At 44.6% G+C, this 21,275-nt stretch overlaps 1 protein-coding gene across 1 annotated transcript; it reads left to right on the forward strand.

Moving 5' to 3' along the window:
* The first annotated feature begins 109 nt into the window (after window positions 1-109).
* Window positions 110-21,167, forward strand: LOC310807359 (sarcoplasmic/endoplasmic reticulum calcium ATPase 2-like). Its single transcript, XM_083673798.1, has 20 exons — window positions 110-646; window positions 1,514-1,531; window positions 1,635-1,717; window positions 3,375-3,479; window positions 4,964-5,102; window positions 12,307-12,387; window positions 12,866-12,951; window positions 13,209-13,673; window positions 15,018-15,106; window positions 15,217-15,319; window positions 15,400-15,531; window positions 15,623-15,742; window positions 15,872-16,090; window positions 16,218-16,553; window positions 16,691-16,911; window positions 17,012-17,214; window positions 17,375-17,460; window positions 17,550-17,683; window positions 17,824-17,941; window positions 18,046-21,167. The coding sequence occupies exons 1-20, from the start codon at window positions 529-531 to the stop codon at window positions 18,313-18,315; spliced, it is 3,126 nt and encodes a 1,041-aa protein (XP_083529924.1). The 5' UTR covers window positions 110-528; the 3' UTR covers window positions 18,316-21,167.
* Window positions 21,168-21,275: the final 108 nt, after the last annotated feature.

A 21,275-nucleotide genomic window follows, 5' to 3' on the forward strand; every position in this document is an offset into this window, starting at 1 on the left:
CGTCCAATGAGCGTACTCCACATGCAGAAGAGGGGCAGTAGAGAGGCGCTTTCAATAAAATCAGATTAGCACTTCAACAAACCACCACTGAGCTAGGAGCTGTGCCGCGGAGAGGTAGACCATCGCACGTCGGGGACAGCGCTAGGATTGGACTGGGTGAATGCAGTCCTCAACAGGGGCGATTGCTGCATACTCTTCCACCATTTTTGGGGATATAAGAGCACACCCAAAGTAACCTTCATCCAGGAAAGGAATAGCTAACCGGTCCTTAGCTTTTCCATGAATTTTTTTTCCGTGCCTTGGGGAGAAAGTCTGTGAGACAGAGTGATTTTTCGTTCCACACAAGCCTGCAACTTAAGATAATTTTATAATTCGTCCCTTCTATCCTCCTGCCCGGCCGTCACCTGAATGTGACTGCCTGTTTCACATTTGGCAAATATTTTATTCTTTTGACAGGGTTTCATTGTATAAGAGACGTAAGCGGTTGAGTAAACAAAGTGCAACTAACATAGGAGTCGATCGCTAACCATGGATAACGCTCACATAAAGAGTGTTGAAGAAGTTTATAGTCATTTCTCCGTCAACGAAAGCACGGGACTAGGCTTGGACCAGGTGAAACGACAGAAAGAGAAATGGGGCACCAACGGTATGTAAGAATAGCTACAGTTAAACATATTACTTAGGAAAGGACGTGATGTGGTGCTTGAGGCCCTTGTGTTACACAGTTCCAGCAGTGGGGTAAATGTCAGCACCATCAACCGGCTCACCGGAGTCATTTGGCTGACGTCATCGTCGACGACCTCGTGGGTTTTTTTAGCTACGAAGTAGCGAGCTATTCCAATATTAATTTCGGGATAAACTCCTCATATTTGCAGTTCAAACGTTGTTAAAGCAGTTTATAGTAATACTTCCGATGTGGTCATTATTCTAGTCTGATGGGACATTTCGGTTAGGATAGTCGCCACAGGCCCACGTAACAGGCTACTAGTTTAGGTGCCAAACATAGGAGACTGGGTTCTGTAGTCTTTTTCTGTATTCATCAACTAATGAACGGATCTGCATATTTGACTGTATTCAAGGTGACCTCTCTGAGACCAGCCTTTTGATATGCTCCCCATGGTCACTCACCACAGAATGCAAGCAGGCTTTAGTTAGCCAGTCTGTTCATTGGGTTTAAGTTGCCCATTACTTGGTGACTAAGCACTTTAGATTGTGGTGTAACTTGGTAAGTGCAACTTAAGTAAAATCACTACTTTACTAAGGTATGGAAGCAAGCAGTGTTTTCACAGTTGCTAACCTGATTGTAAGACACTTAGATATGTGTAGTAGATGTACATTTTGGCAATGAGAGAGTCAGAACTGGAGTCAAGGGGGTGGGTGAGGAGGGCAGAGCAATATTTGAACATAATGGACTGAGACACATAATAAACAAACTCATACTGAACCATTGTCCACTTTCTCTGATGTCTTCTCCTCTTTCCCCTGTATGCTCTTCCGATTGGCTCATCTACAGAGTTACCTGCTGAGGAAGGTAATTACCAATGATTATGTTAATATCAGTTATTGTAAAAAAGGAAAAGAAATACAAATTCATATTGATATAATATACCTGTATTTTACACATCTCTCTGCAGGAAAATCTCTATGGGAACTTGTTGTGGAACAGTTTGAAGATTTACTTGTACGAATTCTTCTACTGGCAGCTGTTATATCTTTTGTAAGTATTTTGCCAGAACTGGGGGTAGATAGACACAGGCTAACTCTTATACAGCTTGCCATATGCTTTTGTTTTCAGAATTTGCATGTGCCAACATTGTACACCAGATAGAAATGCATTGCATCAGTCATGATTGGAATCATGTCACTCTGGAATTTGTTAGGGTGGCAGGAGGAGTTAAGTCATCAAATATGTTGGAATTCGTTATTTTTTTAAATTAATAAGTATGTTATGGTTCATTTTGCATGGGTGATAGTCCCCCCAAACACCCTATGGACAAGGATGTTTAGTTGACTTGCTGTTGTCCATATGAGCCTAGAGATGATGACAAGGGATCATCAGTTAAGAGTGGCCTCTGGATTGGAAAGGGAAAGTATGTGCCACTAGAAGTGTAGACAGCAAGTGCGAATGTCTTCTGTTTGCATGTCTCAGCTGAGGTTACACTCTCAGATCAGGGAGCCAAACAGCTGAGAAAGCTAGCGACCCATCTGAGGAATGGTGACAACAGCAGTTGCTGGTATTGAGTTACTATCACCATGTGCCAAATGAGACATTTGACCTGTCTTGTTCTGTTGCTGTGTAATGACATCCTCACTCATCTAGGCTTCTCACCAGACACTACCTTTACCTTAATAGAAATGTGACAGAATTCAATAATGGATTGACATTAAGTAATAGTATTAAAAGAAGCCTGTCCCACAAGTTAAATCAATTGGATAGCTCACAGCTTGCAGTGATCTTTTATGGTTGTGCATTTTTTTGCGGTGGCCCAAGTGAGGATACCCAAAGTTGAGGAGAATCGGTCTTCTTTGGGGGCTGGGGAGGATCAGGAGGTGGAATGTAGAATCTCTGAGTTCTGGAAATGGGGGTTGTGTGTGTCCGTCTGCTAGAGGAGCTGGTATGTAATGTACAGTGCTCAGCCTTGTGATATGGAGGTGTCAGTGGCTGCTGTCTGACAGGGGGACAGGGCACCACTCCAGACCAAATTTGGGCTCTGACCTTCAGTGGGAGGGCACTAGCCAGACTAATGCACCACCCTCTCCCATTTTTTTGGTCTGTGGTCAGTTGAGTCAAATGTTATGATTTGGGGTTAATTGATTAAATGAAAACAAACTGTCAGTCAAAGTGCAGTCATGAAACATGTGCTCTTATTTTCAGCAGATAAGAGGGACACTAGGCAAATGAGTCTCTCTCTCATGAGTGTTTTTATCTTGTGTGTGAAAGAGGGAGAGAGTGTTGAGTTTGAGAAGGGTTGTGTTAAGTGAAATGTGTCTGTGTGAATTGCAACATTTAGACATGAGGTTGTCTGATATTTCAAATACTCATGTTAAAATTCATCTATTATTTTTTATATAATACATACTGCCTTGTTGAATGAATAGGCTACAGTCACTTGATCCATTGGCAATCATAGATAAACAGACAATGTCTGTGTTATTGTGGCTCTGGCTAACAACCATGCTTCTTGTCTTAAGGACTTCCAGAATAACTTAATCTTGTCCACTTCAACCGCTCTAACCCTAACCTTTTAAATGGCAGTTCAAATACATATTTTGTATGTGTATGAAAAATTGTGAATCATTATGACCACCATGGTCATATAGCCTATATTCATGTGCTGTGTGAAACTCAATAATGAAAGTATGTTTCCTCTTAGGTCTTGGCCTGGTTCGAGGAGGGAGAAGAAACTATCACAGCCTTTGTGGAGCCTTTTGTGATCTTACTCATTCTTATAGCCAATGCCATCGTTGGTGTGTGGCAGGTGAGAAACTTTTACATCGAATATATTATCAGGATTTTCAGCCTACTCTGTTGCACAGTATGTTCAATGTCAAGTTTATTCATTGCAGGGCTGTGATGACAGTGTTCAGAACAGCCGTCAGCGTACAGTATCTGTGGAATGGAATCCTAGTTTTAGAGCTATGCATGTTACTTGCAGAAGGGCTGCCATTGTCAAACCTTGAAAAGCAAGCCAAATGCATCAGAAAATGGGGCTAGGAAGTGGGTCATTGACTACATTTGAGAGCGTTTAGATGTGTTGCTGTGAAACAGTGACAACTCTGCCTCCCATCCAGCTTTCACAAGTCTGTTGCACTCTGAGACTGGCTCTGTGCTTCCTTTTAAGATTTATTCTTTCAGTCTAAACTCATGCATATTTTTGGCCTGCGTGATGTAGTCCAGAACTAGGCTACATTTCCTTAGAAATCTGAAAAGATCAACATTCCATCTATGGCATGTGTGTGATGTCTGTGCAGTCAAATAGCTTAAATGTCTTGCTGTCACTCTTAATTGAGAGTTTGAGTTGGTGAATCTGCTTTACAACCAGTCTATAATGTATGATTGTTATGTTATGATCATCAAAGGCAACAAGGCCTTGTGAACATGTAGTTTTTAGTGCCTAAATCTACCAATGGATGGGATGACTACTGAATAGGTATTTGTTGGAATGGCCACTTTTTTTTTTCTCTTTGCTGTCTTTGAAATGTTTTGTTGATGAGCGGTCAGAGAGCCTCAGGCAAGGCTGCTAGTGTTTCTCACTCCCTCTGGGTCAAAGCTGCAGGCTCTAGAGTGGTTTCTCTATCAGTAGTAACTGCCATCCTTGGTGTCATTTTTGGTTTCACTTGATAACTTAGTCTGTATTATTACAAACGACAAGCTGATGTTTACCTTTTCTACTCTGTTTAGATTCTCAATTTCTCTTGTCAGTTCAGGCTTATGTCCCACTGGTTGATTTTGCCTACACTGCCAGCCGGCCCCTGGGAGGAAGGTTCACTAAACCAAACAAGAGTGTGGAGTAGATTTTGACCCGTCCCAGTAGCCCCAAATGACCATGCTCAACAGGAAATTATGCTGCTTGCCATGATTGGCTCTCGCTAATGATATGTTAAATGCTGGCCAGGAGTGGACTTTCGAACCAGCCATCACGCTACAAAGTGATTGAGTAATCGCAAACGTGACATTGGCACAGTTTGTGTGTGTGCTTTTTTAACTGGTGTCCATAAACGACAAGGGCATGTGCCTCTCTCTGTGACAGCGTTTCCAATTCACAGTCTCTAATCAGTACAGAAATGAACTATTTCTAGAAGGGAAAATATGTGAAGGGGAATTCCCCTGGTCAAGTCATTTGGTAACCACAGATCTGTGTAATTTGGAAAAAGTCAATATTTTATATGTAATACGTATTACATATTTATAGGGTTGTGACTCCAGTACTATAATGCTAACAACACATTTCCATCTCCCTAGGAACGCAATGCTGAGGATGCCATTGAAGCCCTTAAAGAGTACGAACCCGAGATGGGCAAAGTCTACCGCCAGGACAGGAAGACTGTTCAGAGGATCAAGGCCAAAGAGATCGTGCCTGGAGACATAGTAGAGGTTGCTGGTAAGGCGATGCTATTTTTCTCACACAGTGAATTGGGTTGCCTTAGATTTTGTCATTCAGGTGGATCATCTTGTGTATTTTCTCAAATTATTTGATTTTTTATCTGATCTTTCTTTGTATGTTTTAAAGTTGAAGCATACATGGCTCTCTTTGTATGAGATATTTAAAAAACATTGTCCCTTTTAAACTCTCATACTAATTTAGCATCATTTGGTTTTTTTGTTCTGCCTCAGGCATGCTATTTTTAACAGGGCATATGAATCCGGGCATGGTCAGGCTTTGCATTTAGCAGAAGCTCATTTCAATTCCCTTCTCCCCTAGTCCCACTGCAGAGGTGACTCACCCTACAGGAGTGATGTATTTTGGGATGTTCCTATTAACCCATTGTCCCAGTGGAATGGACACTAGTGCTGCTAAGAGCCCCTCCGATCACGTGTGGATGTTTCCTCCTGTACTCAACCCTTGAGCTTGCGCACACAGCCTTGATGAGGCTCATATGCAGTTCACTGGTCCAACCCTAAGCCTAACACCATGCTTGTGCATCCTCTGTGCAGCTGCTAAACTCACCCCCGGAGTGGATCGCTTACATTTCCCCAGTGCAGCATGTGAAAGAACTTGGGATGACTCACCCGTCGACGGTGAAAGTAGCACTAAAAGCTGAGATGCTGTGGATTGATTGATTTTGAGAGAGATGTCCTGGGCAGCATGTGGCTGCAACGGGGGGATGGAGGTCCATTGACGTGGAATGCTGGAGTCCTTGAAGCGCTACCGTTATCATGATGCTTGGTTTGACCCTAAGCCACTGAGGTGATGCAGTGTTTTTCTGCGCACAGTGGTCGGTTTTTATTTTTAGCCTGGATAGCCTGTCCAGATTATGGAATGCCTTATTTATAGTAGGCAGTGACAGTAGTGAAGATGACAGGTGTCTGGTACCCCCCCCCCCCCCCCCCCCCCCCCCTCCCTCTCAGGGGAACATTGTTGCAGTGTGTGACGTGCGACAGCGCTCAGCAGGACTCCAAAGTCACCTTGAGAAGGGCACTAGCAGCGTTGAGTGCATTGGGAATGTTAATGTCGACTCCACCCCTTGTTAAGAGTGATGTAAAATTAGGTTTTGGGAGTAAATGTTTTGAAAATGACATTTTGAAAGCTTATGCATTGTAGTCTTGTCAGGCTTAGTGGGGTTTTGAATGTGTTAATGCAGAGGAATCCTTCTGTGACTGATGCTGCCGAATATACAGCTGCACTTTTGGGTGATATGACTGCACTGATCGAGTGTGTGGCCAAGAATAGTGTTGCTGTTTGAAGGTCACGTGTGAAGGTTACGTGTGAAGGTTTTGCTGTTAAAAGCCAGGGCATTACTCGTTGCTCAGGCAATCAGATGGGAGAATGTCATTTCAAGAGTTGGAGCATATTCAGTAAATCCTGCAGAGCTCTTTCATATTGGTTTCTGTAAGGCCCCTTTATGGATGATATTTGCCCAAAGCCTCAGTGACCCCCTGCCATGCAGAAGAGGATGGTGATGACGCAGATGCCAGCTCACTGCCGAGGCAGAGGATACAGGCGCTCTGACTGGCTCAGCCGTGAGCAGAATATTAAAGTGACCAATCTTTGGACCTGCCCGTCAGGTTACCGCTGTGCGCTTCGAAAAGCGAAACCTCCCTCCTTCTCAAATCTAAGCCCTTAGGACACAGACAATGTGGATGTTTGCTTACCTCCGATGTGTTTACCCTCTAGGGGATTTGAGTATGTGTGCTCACTGCTTTGGTGCATGTGCATTTCTCAGTTCTCATTAAGCCTTCCATTACCCTGGCTGTTCTCACCCTGCATTGGTGCAATTCAGTTTCCCCTTAGAGCCTAGGCTAGGCTGCCTGAACCGAGCAGTGACATACAGGGATGCTGGGCTGAAGTTTGCTGTCTCTGCTGTACTAAGCTAATCTGCAGCTGTGTCAGGCTTCTTGACTGCTCTTCCAGGGCTAATGCTAAGCTGCTCCAGCCTGTCACAGCACCACGGTTCAGACTTTTGCTGTGCGACTCAACTTAACTCAGCCCGTAGTCTCTCACATCACTCTAATTTACCGAAGCACTTCAAGGAAATTGAAGATGTGGTTCTCCCTGAATAGCTCAGGATTTTGCACACATGTTAACAACCTTATTTGTGTTTTCACAGGATCTTAAAAGTAAAGCCAGCTGAGCTTCCATCTGTTTGTTGCACACAGGCAGCATTTGGTTGTTCTGTGGTGTGTATCCAGGCATTGTGTGGTGTTGAAGGAGCTGAGGGTCGGATGTGGCCTCTCCCACAGGGCAGCAGGACTGATGGGGTTTTGATCTCTTCTCTGTGGCATGCTAGGGAGTCAGGAGTGATGGGGCCAGTGTAGGGGTGGGATAAGGGGAGGATCTCTCAGCTGTTTCTATTGTTTGGAGAGCGAGATGACCTTGTAAGGCAGTGCCAGTGGATAACGATCCCATCCCACCCCTCCAACCCCAACCTCCAGACCCTACCCATCATCACCCTCCATGGCCTGGGATTCCAGACACCCAGGATGGCATGTGGCATTTTGTGTGGCCTGGCAAGCGTCTGCTGTCACTGTGGGGTCTTTTGGCGAGTGTAGGGTCCAGCCAGGTGTTTGGTGTCCCCAGCAATGAGGGACCAGACTGGCTTTGTCTAAATGAATGGGGAAGAGGGAATTGTGAGGACTTGAAGAGGGTATGCAGTAACAGCCTGGCTGCCCTCATTTGCCTTGTTTGAAAGATTGATTTGATTCATTAAGCAATACATCTTAGATCTCAAACAGCGTTTATAAAGCCTCTGGCTTATCCAACTTCTTGACATTGCTTCAGTGTGGCAGTTAACCTAGAGGTATGTCCTGCATTTACTGCTATGAATCCAAGTTATGTTGTCTGGTTATAGGCCAGTCAGAGGGTAATAGGTCAGACATGTTGGCTTGACCCTGAAACAGGCTGTTAAGAGGACCCACTGACGAGAGAGAGGTGACCTTAAGACATGAGGGGAAGGTGACAGAAACATAAGTACTCTTCCGAGCTTCCTCTCTGGGTATAGGCCTATATGCTTGCCTATTACTGTGTTCATTGTCACCCTGGCCCCAGCCTCTCATTATCACTTGTGTTAACTGAACTAGACTGTGAATTATAAGGCTGCTCTCTGGATAGTGAGGGAGGAGTCCGCAGCACTCCCTTTCATTAATCTAATTTGAGGGATTTGTCTCTACACCCAGGTCTTAATTACAACTTTTAAAGTCAATGATCTGAACACATCAAATTGCTCACAAAAGAATAGGATGGGTCCATTCAGGGAATATTCTAATCTACATGAGCTTTTATTTTTGGCATTTAAGATTGCTAGCTGTTTGTGCATGGTGGTTATTTTTACACACTGCACAGATGTTTTCCCAAACATATAAAGGTCACATATTGTTAGAATACATGTTGATCTCTGTTCCTAATTCCGATCTCCCAGATGTCCCTCAGAACGATGACAGCATCTGTTCTAGATCACTAACAAGCCACTGGTCTTCATCTAAGTGTCATTTGACTCCGTCCTGTTGCCACAGTAACAAAACCTGGCCCAGAACATGGTTGTGCCTGTGTAGTGTGCTACACGCAGTTCTGTTGGTCATGAGAAGAGTTCGAGGGCTCAGCAGAGTCACTGAACACAGGAAGTAAAGATTAAAGACACATTTCTTGCACAAATAATAGTTACTTCAGCAGGCTATAATGTTTTCTTCAACATTAAAGATCATATGCCTGTTGGCATTTGTCCTTTCTCCTACATTTCTCTACATCAGAGTTTTAAAGGCGCTACATACAAATCTTTTTGTTTACGCTAGCCATTGGTACTAACCAGTTTCCATTGTGAAATCGGCTATCTAGACCATTGAGATAAGATCCTGACATGTCAAGTGAACAGGTAAATAAGTATTTACGATGGATAGTTTTGATTTGCCTACTTGCTGTAACAAATTACGATTTGACGACAGGGTGGCCTTACTGGCCAGGCGAAATCAATACGCTAATACCGTAGCCAATTTAAATATTGGTGGGGAACTATTACTTTTAAACACTATTGCTCAGCCATTGTATGCTGTAGTACCCTAACCCTTTTAAATGGAGCATATTTAGTGGTGGATGAGAGCGCAGCTGTTTAAGAGCTCTGTGTTGGAGAGTTGCAGGACATGGCTACCTACAGCAGTGCCGACTGCATTTGAAGTAGCCTCCTCAGCATGGCAGGACGTCAACCTTTTAGTTTTCAGCTGTCATCAGCACATGCACCCTCGAGACTGACAACAGAGAAGCCTGCCACTCCACGTCTCATCGGGTCACACACAGATGGGGGGCCTGAGTCTGCCAGTCGAAGCAGGCTGTCTTTTTGGTGTGGTGGCTTTGCTTACTCCTGGGTAGGGTACGGTATGGGCCAGTGGAAGGTATTAGCGGTACCATGTTCTCGCAGCACCGCCATTTTGCCATTATACCTGCAGGGCACAGGAGCCAACGTTTAATAAATAATAATAAAATTGCATACGCCAACACATAATCAGTGACCCTGTGAAAGGTTTTGAGCCTGCTACGGTAGCAGAGCTTTTGTGTGTGTGTGTAGCCAGTTATTGTTAGCACTGTAGATCCTACGTCCTATGTAGATAAAAAACTGCTTTTTAAAACATAATTCAACATTAACTGGAGAGCACATGACAGAATACCACCTTGATTACTTGTGTTAATTTAATAGGCCACTAGATTCAGCTTGTGCACATTCAGTAAAATACCGGAGGAGAACTTCTGCTGTTCACACAGTGCACTCAGTCTGGTTATGCTTGTTTGAAGGTGCCGCTGCCGCAGTGGCAGAAAGGTTAGTCTTTTCACTCCTTTATTACTGGTGTAGCAGGTATTTTGGCGGGAAGGTATAGCGGTTTGAAGATGATGATATGATATCGGCCCAACTCTCCCCCTGGGAGTCATGTTTGGCCCTAGCTGTCTCACTTTTGAGTTTGTGCCTCATGTTGCTAAGTCTCTCTCACTCTCAATAGTGTGGAGACTCTCACTAGTTGGCAAGCGTACAGGTGAAAAGGTGGTCATGTTTGAGCAGGCAGTTGGACTGGTACCAAGTAGGATGTTGACACAAAGGGACAGATGATATACACACGCACTTCATTTAAAGCAGGCCTGCAGTCTTAACAGCACCAGGACAATGTCTTGCTTAAGCTTTGCACTCCAAGACAGTTGTGTTTTCTCCCCATAATGCTTATCCATCTTTATTTGTCTCTACTGTAGGTCCCCTGTCCCACAGAAGTTACTGTTTCTTTAAAAATATAATGATGACTTACCACAGGAAGTGTTACCCAACCACAAGGATGTGGCCGTTATTAGGCTTTGTGACATAATTACGTTATTAACATTTGACTGTAGTCATGTTTTCTTTCTGTTCAACTTGGCCTTAAATTGTATAATGAGACTTATTCTGAATCTGAGTCTGATGATGACCAATCCCTGTTGTAGTCTGTCCAAAGCCAACCCATTTCTCTTTGTATAGGTTGTGTAACTTTTTCAGAAGTGAGGCTTTCATTGTGCACATTGTTCCTCTTTTAGACAGTTGAAAGATGCAATTGAGCCTATTGAACAAGTCTTTCTGAGAAAACCTGTCACCATCTCTCATGATTGACCAATGCCCACTGACAGTCCAGAACTCCTGGCACCAGTGTGTCGACACATTTAACATGGTCTGACACACGCACCCAACTGCAAGCGCGTCTCTCTAAATGGAACATTTACACTTCTTGTTTTACACTCTCTCTGAGCTAAGTCTGTGGATACACTTGTAGGTGTTGAGCCTTTGCAGTATCAACCCCAGACTCCTGTGTCTTTTAAACCATCAATGAACAAGCTGAAGTGTGCTTGTACTAAGACATTCCGCTGACAGCCAAGTGTTTTGGGAGGCGGGCCAGGGCTCCTCCTCTGCCATCCATTGACACAGCGGCTGGTATTATCTCCTACCTCTTCCTGTGCAGTTGGGATGACAGGGAAACAGCTGCTATCATGTGTCCACATTTAAACCTGATCAGCGCATCAGGGAACATATTGAAATAGTTTTCCCATGTTTGGCTGTGTGCATTGTTGGTCCCATGCTATTTTCCCCCCTCCTCTCCCCTCAAGGGCACAGGGGGGGCTTGGATTAGTTTATATGTCTGTTCAGTCCTGAAAAGGGAATCCTGAAGTTGGAAAATATTTTCCCTTCTCCCATCAATTTCACTGGTCTGTCTCCTTCAGCCAGATTGGGTTGAGTTGTATCTCGGTTTGCCCTGAAATTAAAGTTCATGTTTGTATTATTGAAGAGAAACCTTCACATCGAAAGTTGCACTTTTTTCCCTCTATGCAAGATGCATCTCGTTGACCTTTTGATGTTAGTATATTTGTCTTGGGAATGGTTAAAGGCTTGGTGAAGATGCATGCCAGCTTATTTGTAATTGTGTGGCCATTTTTATCAGGTGAAATCTTTACACAAGTCAACCTTGTTGGCGAAAGACATTTGATAGCATGTTTAAACACAGATCTGTGAAACCAGATTGGTGTTTTCCATGCATGGAGAACTGCTCTGCATGTTCAAGCTGAGAGAAAAACGATGTTCACACTGAGCCGTTTCCCTAGTTCCCAGCATTTATGCACTAATAGGAAGCGGAATCGGGTCACCATAATTCAGATGTGGCCCAAATTGGCCTTTTCCTTTGAGACAGGCCTTTTATGGCTCACAAGTCCTCCATTTCCTCCTCCTGCTCTGGCTCTCCTCCTCTCTCCCTTACAGCGATGGGAGCCCAGCACTGCTCTGCCTCTGTGGCACAGCAACCAAGCCTAAAATGAGCTCTGTCAAATGCTCTGTCAGTTAACACCAATGCTGAATGCAGTTAAAGCAGTCTATAGAACACTAGTCATTTTCACAACAGTTTGCAATTGTAATTGCATTGTCTCCTGAACATGGTCTTGCACAACCCTTACCCTGTATCTTAGACTTTAGTCTCAAAGCTGTAGTCTGTTGTCTCAAAGCTTTCATTGATTTGTTTGTTGATGTGGGTGGAGCCAATGTAGAGGTCATGTGTCTACTTGCCTGATTTACAATGTATGTTGGTGTATTGCATCCTTTGTCCATATATTGTTTGATATGTATATCTCTAATTCCTTTTGGGGATTTGTTTTCCCCCAGTTGGAGACAAGGTTCCTGCAGATATCCGCCTCTCTTCAATCAAATCTACAACCCTGAGGGTAGACCAGTCCATCTTGACTGGTAAGACATGTCTGTTTGCTGCCCTGTTTTCTATGACTAAACCAACCTTATACAGCTTAAATATAAATTCTTATGAAAAGCATGAAAATATTCTTGCCTATAAACATATTCTGACAATAGGTGCCGATTTCAAGTGCCCTACAGCTGAGCTAGATGATTTATACCACATAAATAGGACCGGTATTTTTATTTTTTTGCGAAGCCAGTTATGACTCAGCCCCTTGGCCCGACTCTCTAATAAATATATGGCTTCTTTAGCTAAACAAAGACCAACAACTCTGTGCTAGGTTGTTTACTCCTCAAGGGTTTATGTTTATCATAAAGTCAGAGGCTTTGCCCTGCAGCATGTGAATAGATAGTTGGCCAACAGTGTTCAACATTGACTGTGGAGTATGTGGTTCAAGTTGATGTTGTTTTGTCCTGTGGCTTTGTGCACACACATGTTCTCCATCGTCATTGTTCTCTGCTTTGATTCCAGGCGAGTCTGTCTCTGTAATCAAGCACACTGACCCTGTGCCTGACCCCCGTGCTGTCAACCAGGACAAGAAGAACATGCTCTTCTCCGTAAGCATCACTTAACTCTTCTCTCCTCTCAGTGGACCTCTCCTTTAATCTACTGATGGTCTGATGGTTTTGTTCTTTGATGAACTAGTAGTTTGAGGTTCTCCTTCACAGAAGTTGTTTGTTTACAAAGTTGAAGAGCAGACCTGATGTAGCAATCCTATCACAAATTATGCCCCTTTGGAATCACGTTATTGAAATTGAAACACAAAATACAGCAGATGCTGTTATATTGTTGTGTGTTTCATCTGCATTTTCAGGGAACCAACATCGCTGCTGGCAAGGCCATTGGCGTGGTAGTAGCCACCGGTGTGAACACTGAGATTGGTAAGATCCGTGATGAGATGGCAGCCACTGAGCAGGAGAAGACCCCCCTGCAGCAGAAGCTGGATGAGTTTGGTGAGCAGCTGTCCAAGGTCATCTCTCTGATCTGCATCGCTGTGTGGATCATCAACATCGGCCACTTCAACGACCCAGTCCACGGAGGCTCCTGGATCCGTGGCGCTGTCTACTACTTCAAGATCGCTGTGGCCCTGGCCGTGGCTGCCATCCCAGAGGGTCTGCCCGCTGTCATCACCACCTGCCTGGCCCTGGGCACCCGCCGCATGGCCAAGAAGAACGCCATAGTCCGCAGTCTGCCATCTGTGGAGACCCTGGGCTGCACCTCGGTCATCTGTTCTGACAAGACTGGCACCCTGACCACCAACCAGATGTCTGTGTCCAAGGTGAGTGTGTTCACACTGGCACTAGGCCTGTAGAGGCATCTCTCTCAATTAACACAGAATGAAGACTGAGGTGTTTTACACCGAGGCAGCTCGCTGCGGCTGTAATCTACATTCAGCTGTTGGGTGACTTGCAGTGCTGTTGCATAATCAACCTTGCGTCACAACTCTGTGAGGCATCCAGCATGCCTGTAGTTCCCTGCCTCTCTCTGATTGGCACCCCAACTCATTTACAGCCAGCTCCTGAAGAAGACACTTCATTATTAATTGAGCATATTTATTCTTTACTCTCTCTTTATATGCATGGATCTTTGAAACTGCTGACTCCACTCCTTGAATACATTTGCGTTCCATTATTAAGCGTTGATTTTAATTATCAACTGTTTTTCACAGTTTTGGATAAGCCAATTTGTCAGTGGCCATTTGTTTCCCAGAGTACACTAGCATTTCATGGCCTGGTTCTACTGGCTTCTCTGTTGGACTGAAACTATATTCAATAACTTAATGCAGTACAGTAACTACAGCACTAGTCTTCGTAACCATGTTGGCATCTGCACCCATTGTCTTTATTCTCTGATGACGTGTCTGTGTCTGTCCCACATGTTGGTAGCTTCACCCAACAGGCTAAAATGGAGCTTCCTCTGTATAGCTCTTTTCCCTGATACACTAAGGGTCTCAACCAGCAATAGAATAGCCTTTGTTTGGAGGTCACTGCCCTTCTCCCATCAAGTCAGTCCATGAAGATTGGAAAATCTTCCACTCGTTTTTTTTTTTTTTTTTGTGAGTAATCCACTCTGACATAAATGTATCCAGTGAAAGAGACTGCACTAAAAAAAGCCTAATGGAATGCTCTTCTTTTCTTTTTATAAATAATCATCTGACGTCAGCAGCACTTTTTGAAGTGTGGCTTGTCGCTGGAAAAAGACATGAGCGATTACCATCAGTCTTCCTTCCCTGTTGACTGGCTGCTGTGACGCAGTGTTAGCACGTGTGCCGTGCCTACCAAGACTTCCTGTGGGAGAAGGCAGAGCCCTGCTGCTGTCTCCTCTGGGCTCTGCTGCTCTCTTTATGCTGGCTCCCTGACAGCCTCCACTATTTACATATGGAGGCAAACCAAACAAGTCTACCTCACTGCTAGCCTCCCCTCACACACAGACAGAAAGAGCCACAGTCACACACCATGATGGTCTGCAGTCCTCGGGCGGTAGTCCACTGTGCTTTTCTGTGGTGTCTGCTGCCATCTAGTGTATCAGTTGATAAACTGCCAAGTTAATATGCACAACCTTTTATTTGTTTTTTTGTGTAATAACTCTTCTTGTATTTACCATGCTTCATTGTGGTCTCCAGATGTTTATCCTTGACAAAGTAGAGGGGGACAGCTGCTCCCTGCACGAGTTCACCATCACTGGTTCGACCTATGCCCCCGAAGGAGAAGTGTGAGTATTTACTTCAACAGACACCCAGACACACGCACACCCTCAATCTGAATTCCTCTGCAGTAAGTTAAGTCCTTCAAGCTCATCCTTTCCACTGTGGTTCCCTGCAGGTACCAGAATGGACAGCTAGTGAAGAGCTCCCAGTATGATGCTCTAGTGGAGCTTGCCACCATCTGTGCCCTGTGCAACGACTCCTCTCTGGACTTCAATGAGGTTGGTGTTCCCTCCTGCTTCCTCCTTCATGTGGCTGCTGTGAAGTAGGGTAGTTGGTTAACGTGTGTTTGTGTCATCAGGCCAAAGGTGTATATGAGAAGGTTGGAGAGGCCACAGAGACTGCCCTCACATGTCTGGTGGAGAAGATGAATTCATTTGACACAGACGTTAAGGGCCTGTCCAAGATCGAGAGGGCCAATGCTTGCAATTCTGTAAGTAATTTCAACCAGTCTTTGGAATCATATGAAATGACACAATTTCTTGTTAGGTCTTCTGAGTCATGTCTCTGTGTGTGTCTATCAGGTGATCAAGCAGCTGATGAAGAAGGAGTTCACCCTGGAGTTCTCTAGAGACAGGAAGTCCATGTCAGTATACTGCACCCCCAACAAGGCCCGCTCCTCCCTCGGCAAGATGTTTATCAAGGTAACAGGGCCTTTTAGCTACTCTGCAATGTTTGATGTGTGTGTATGTGCATATATATAATTTGTATGCATGACTGCTTTGCAACACCCATGTGTTTGAATCAGTATGCTAATCTTAATTATTTGACAGGGTGCCCCTGAGGGAGTAATCGACAGGTGTACCTATGTCAGAGTGGGCACCAACAAGGTCCCCATGACTCCGGGCATCAAGGACAAGATCTTGTCTGTGATCCGTGACTACGGTACAGGGCGTGACACCCTGCGCTGTCTGGCCTTGGCCACACGGGACACCCCATTGAAGAAAGAAGAGATGGTGCTTATCGATACTGCAAAATTTGTTGACTATGAGGTGAGCATACTAGCCAATGAAATCCTTTGTATGATCATTTAAAAACTCAATTTGTTTTCATCCTTAAGTCTGAGAAATTGTCAAAGCAATGTGAGTGAGAGACCGGTTTGTGTTTTTCTTTGGACAGTCTGACCTGACCTTCGTTGGCTGTGTTGGCATGCTGGACCCCCCCAGGACGGAGGTGGCTGCCTCCATCAAGCTGTGCCGTTTGGCTGGCATCCGTGTCATCATGATCACCGGCGACAACAAGGGCACGGCCGTGGCCATCTGCCGCCGCATCGGCATCCTGAGCGAGGATGACGACATCAGCTGCATGGCCTTCACCGGCCGTGAATTCGACGACCTCTCCCCCTCCGCCCAGCGCGAGGCTGTGACTAATGCACGCTGCTTCGCACGTGTCGAGCCCTCTCACAAGTCCAAGATCGTCGAATTCCTGCAGAGCTTCGATGAGATCACGGCTATGGTACACTGAATACCCTACTAATCCATGATGTTGAGCTGTTGTGTGGTTGTTTTGTTGATGTTGTCGCTGAACAAAATGTCACACTTCCACCGTCGCCACCTATCCACCTTTTTAAAGGCAGCAATGTTTCCCCACAGACTGGTGATGGAGTGAATGATGCCCCTGCCTTGAAGAAGGCAGAGATTGGCATCGCAATGGGCTCTGGCACTGCCGTGGCCAAGTCAGCCTCTGAGATGGTCCTCGCCGATGACAACTTTGCTTCCATCGTGGCTGCTGTTGAGGAGGGAAGAGCTATCTACAACAACATGAAGCAGTTCATCCGCTACCTCATCTCCTCCAACGTAGGAGAAGTTGTCTGGTGAGTCAGATGTGGACCTCATGCCTCAGTGATGTGTGTCTGTACTTTTAGTTCTGGTTGTTGTACAGTGTTGTTAATGGTGTGTTTCTCTGTGGGGTAGTATCTTCCTGACGGCTGCACTGGGCTTCCCTGAGGCTCTGATCCCAGTTCAGCTGCTGTGGGTGAACCTGGTCACAGACGGTCTCCCTGCCACCGCCCTGGGCTTTAACCCCCCCGACCTGGACATCATGAACAAGCCCCCCCGCAGTGCCAAGGAGCGCCTCATCTCTGGCTGGCTCTTCTTCAGATACCTCGCCATCGGATGTGAGTTAATGTCACTGAACTGCCATCGTGGGATTTGTCTGAAGTGTCTCCTTTTAAATTTTCAAGCTCACTAGCATCTGCCGTCTTCTATATTATACAGTCCCCTTCGTCAGGTGGCATGTCTATCCCACAGTAATCTGACACTTGTGTTTTCCCTCAGGCTATGTGGGAGCTGGAACTGTGGGAGCTGCTGCCTGGTGGTTTATTGCTGCAGACGATGGACCCCAGATCACCTTGTACCAGCTGGTGAGACTATTTCCATGAGGTCAGCTTGACTTTTCATAAAGTTTCTAGCGTGATGCTGATCTTCATTCCCCTGTGTCTCCCACCCACAGAGCCACTTCCTGCAGTGCTCCCCAGACAACCCTGAGTTCGAGGGCCTGGACTGCCATGTGTTTGAGTCACCCTACCCCATGACCATGGCCCTGTCTGTGCTTGTCACCATTGAGATGTGCAACGCCCTGAACAGGTGAGTCCCCTGCTGAGGAGCTTTTTTCTTCTCAGAGGATCTTTACATTCAGTGGAGAGCAGCTGTAACCTCTAATGGATTGTGAATCATAGGTCTTACCTTCATATGATCTTCTCTTTCTCTCTTCCACCCATCCCCAGTCTGTCAGAGAACCAGTCCCTGCTGCGTATGCCTCCTTGGGATAACGTCTGGCTGCTAGGGGCTATCTGCCTCTCCATGTCCCTCCATTTCCTCATCCTCTATGTGGAGCCACTGCCCGTAAGTCACATCAACTCGTATCAGCTCCCCCCCATCCCCAAACGCCAGTAAATTTGGTGCACCACTCTCACTCTCCATTCCCTCCCTTGTCCCTCCTTCTCCAGGTCATCTTCCAGATCACCCCTCTGGACGTGACCCAGTGGCTGATGGTGCTGAAGATCTCCTTGCCTGTCATCCTGCTGGATGAGCTGCTAAAGTTTGCAGCCAGAAACTACCTTGAACCCGGTAAAGAGTTGGAGGAGAAGGCCAGCAAGGGCCGCCCCCTGTCTGCATGCACAGAGGGCATCTCCTGGCCCTTCGTGGCCATCTCCCTCCCCCTGGTGCTGTGGCTCTACAGCACCGACACTAACGTGTCTGAGTTGTTCTGGTCCTGACTGACTCCAGCACAAAACCCCCCACCCTCCTCCTGTGCACCAGTGTGAGTGGAGATTAACACACGCCTAACAACCACATTAACCAGGAACAACTACTACTACAACAACCACATCAACTACAGTGAGAGGTGTCAACATGTGTACCTATGTCGACAGATCTGTGAGGCCTCTGCTGATTTTGTTTCAAGGACATTATCACCATTTCTGTTTTGTATTATTTTTTTTAAGATATGCATATTTTTAATGGCTTGAGGTTTGTCATGTGTCCATATGTCTTAATTTCATGTCAAGCTTTTGTTTGTCTTTTGTCCCCTTTTTGAACATATATAAAAAACAAATCTGCTATGATATGTACAGAGAGAATTGACACTATTTTGCCAATATATTTGTAGTTTTGGGAGAGGATAAAGGGGCAGCTGTAGTGTGCACAGGACTCAAATGTTTTTTGAGTCAAAACGTGCATGTATTCTGCCCTGGCATGAATTAATTATTTCCCACCCCTGTTTGAGCTCCATTTGTCTTGTTTGTTGTTTTATTTTCTGCACTAGGCAGAGCACAGCTACCTCAATGCTATAGATATGACTATTGATTTCCCGAAGCTTTTCATAAATATTGTCATATTGAGTGTTGAGGTATGCACCATTTCGCTTGTGCAGAAGGAACTATAAAGCCTAACTGCCCTTACCTGCGTTTTGTTATTTTAAAAGCTTTTTCTTTCAAGGTTTAATCTTATTAAGGATCGTGTTATTTGTATGTTATTTGAGGGAAGTGGAGACGAAGATGTAAATGTTACCTTGGTTTGATTCAAAGCAATTTTTTGATATGAACAAGCCTGTTAAACACGTTTACTTGAACACAACACATTCTGTCTTTCTTCCTGTAAAGGTCCACTTTTTTAGCTTTAGTCTTAATTTACAGGCACTGCGGTGTCTTTATTACAATAATTATTATGTATATTGTGCACATACTGTACTTGAATATGTATAAATGCACCAAGTGGCTGGTAATCTTATCAGTTCAGCACAAAATGGGTGCTTTGATAGGACCGTTATGTGGTCTGTACTCCCTGTTGGGGTGTATCACCAAGTGGAGACTGATTAGGTCATAGTTTAGGCCCAATTGACTGGCTGGTGGAAGAGTCTGTATATCTGTACATAGCACACAAAATAGTATCTGTGTATAGAGTTTTAAGTTCTCAAAATGCTCCATACCTTTACACTAGTTTACTTGAGCGTGTTTTTAGCACACTGTAGGTAGGTATTCCTGGATAGCATGCCCTCTCCAATACCAGGCCAGTAAACCTAACTGCTATTTCTTCCAATGCCTTCCGCCTGTTTACCCGACAGAGTGAGTACCCTTTGCCGGCATGCCCTCTGCCTACTAGTGTCATCTCATCTTGGCACAGTCACACACGCACACACACACCCCCCAAGTCTTGCGGTTCAGAGTTATTGCCCAAACTCTGGGTACTTGAAAGAAAGGGTTTGTTGCTTTAAATGACAGCAATAACTCCCCCCTCCCTTGTTGAGAAGATATTATGTTAAGCCTATGATAAGTTCTATGAATGGCACAGTCCTTCAGTGATATCTGTATTGTCTATGAACTAAGAGGCCATTGGCAAGATCTTGTAGTAACGTGGAGAGAAATTACGGAGGTGATGTCATTTCATAATGCCTTTGTTGTAAGAAGTGCCATCCAAAGCATACACATCAATTCCAGACTCAATTCCTGTACCAGTTGTTTTTATGGGATTGGGTCATCATTGGCAGCAACTGTCTGGCACTGACGTCAAAGTGCTCATCACAATCGCAGGGCATGGTGTTTCACTTAAATACGGCTAACAGCATTTATTCCCATTACTATGCTTGCATGTGGCATGGCCTTAGACATCATGACTGTAAGTAGAAAAGGACACAGTAGATGGCCTTAAATGGTTTGTTGTTAGCCTTTTAAATTACTAGTGAGAAAGCCATGTCTCTTATTGCGATTTCGCCTCAACCCATGCCTTATTTCTGTCTTCTGATTGGTCTCTCCCTCTTGTCTTTCTCTTTCCTCTCTCTGCAGCTAGTGCCGTGTAAGCCTGCCCCTCCTCTAAATCCCTTGCAGGAACTGTAAGGTTTTGTTTTAGTGTTGTGCATGTGTGTTTTGAGCAGCACCACATCTTCCAAGACCTGCATGTCAATTAAGAAGCAAAACCAAGACATGATTGAAACATTTTGAAGTACTTCAATTACAAAATGAAAATAATCTGGTATATTTTTTCAACGGAATGGGTATGAAATGTTTTTGGAATCAAATTAACGAATCCCAAATCCTCAGTCCCTCCATCCATACTGCATGAAGAGCCTTAGAGTTGCCTTCAAACAAAAGAAGACAGAGTTCTTATGCCATCTTAAATCTAGATGTCATTGTTTATATAAATGTACAATATTCCATGGTGCATGTCCTGAAGCAGCCAACTATTTTACCAGATTTGTGTAATAGTTAATGTATAGTATTGGTAAATTAGATAAAGACAAACAATAGTACAAATGTTAAATAAGCTCAAAAACACCTATCATCTTTTCCTAAGGAAATCTTTTTTGGATGGGATGTGTAAAATAACCAAACAGACCTTTTTTCTTTTCTTTTTTTTTGCTTTGCACTGTGATGTGCGACATGTTTTAAAGCAGGTTTTGTGGTATCTGGGAAAGCGGAGGTGCGATGATAGTGATGCATACATTACCCTGAAAGAAGCAGTCAGTCCCTTCAATGGCATTTGTGTTCGCCAGACAACTGTACTGTAATTTCAGAGCTGACGATTGTATTATGCATCACATGACTTGTGGTTTCAGGTAAATAAAGCGATTATACATTAAGTTTGTCCTGCATTTTTTATGAATTGTCCAAACACATGCACTGTTCGTCATGTGTGAAAAGTACCGGTAGAACTATTGAAAATGTCATGTCATGTTATTGAC

Source organism: Argentina silus, assembly GCF_951799395.1.
Source record: "Argentina silus genome assembly, chromosome: 7".
NCBI classification, from domain to species: domain Eukaryota; kingdom Metazoa; phylum Chordata; class Actinopteri; order Argentiniformes; family Argentinidae; genus Argentina; species Argentina silus.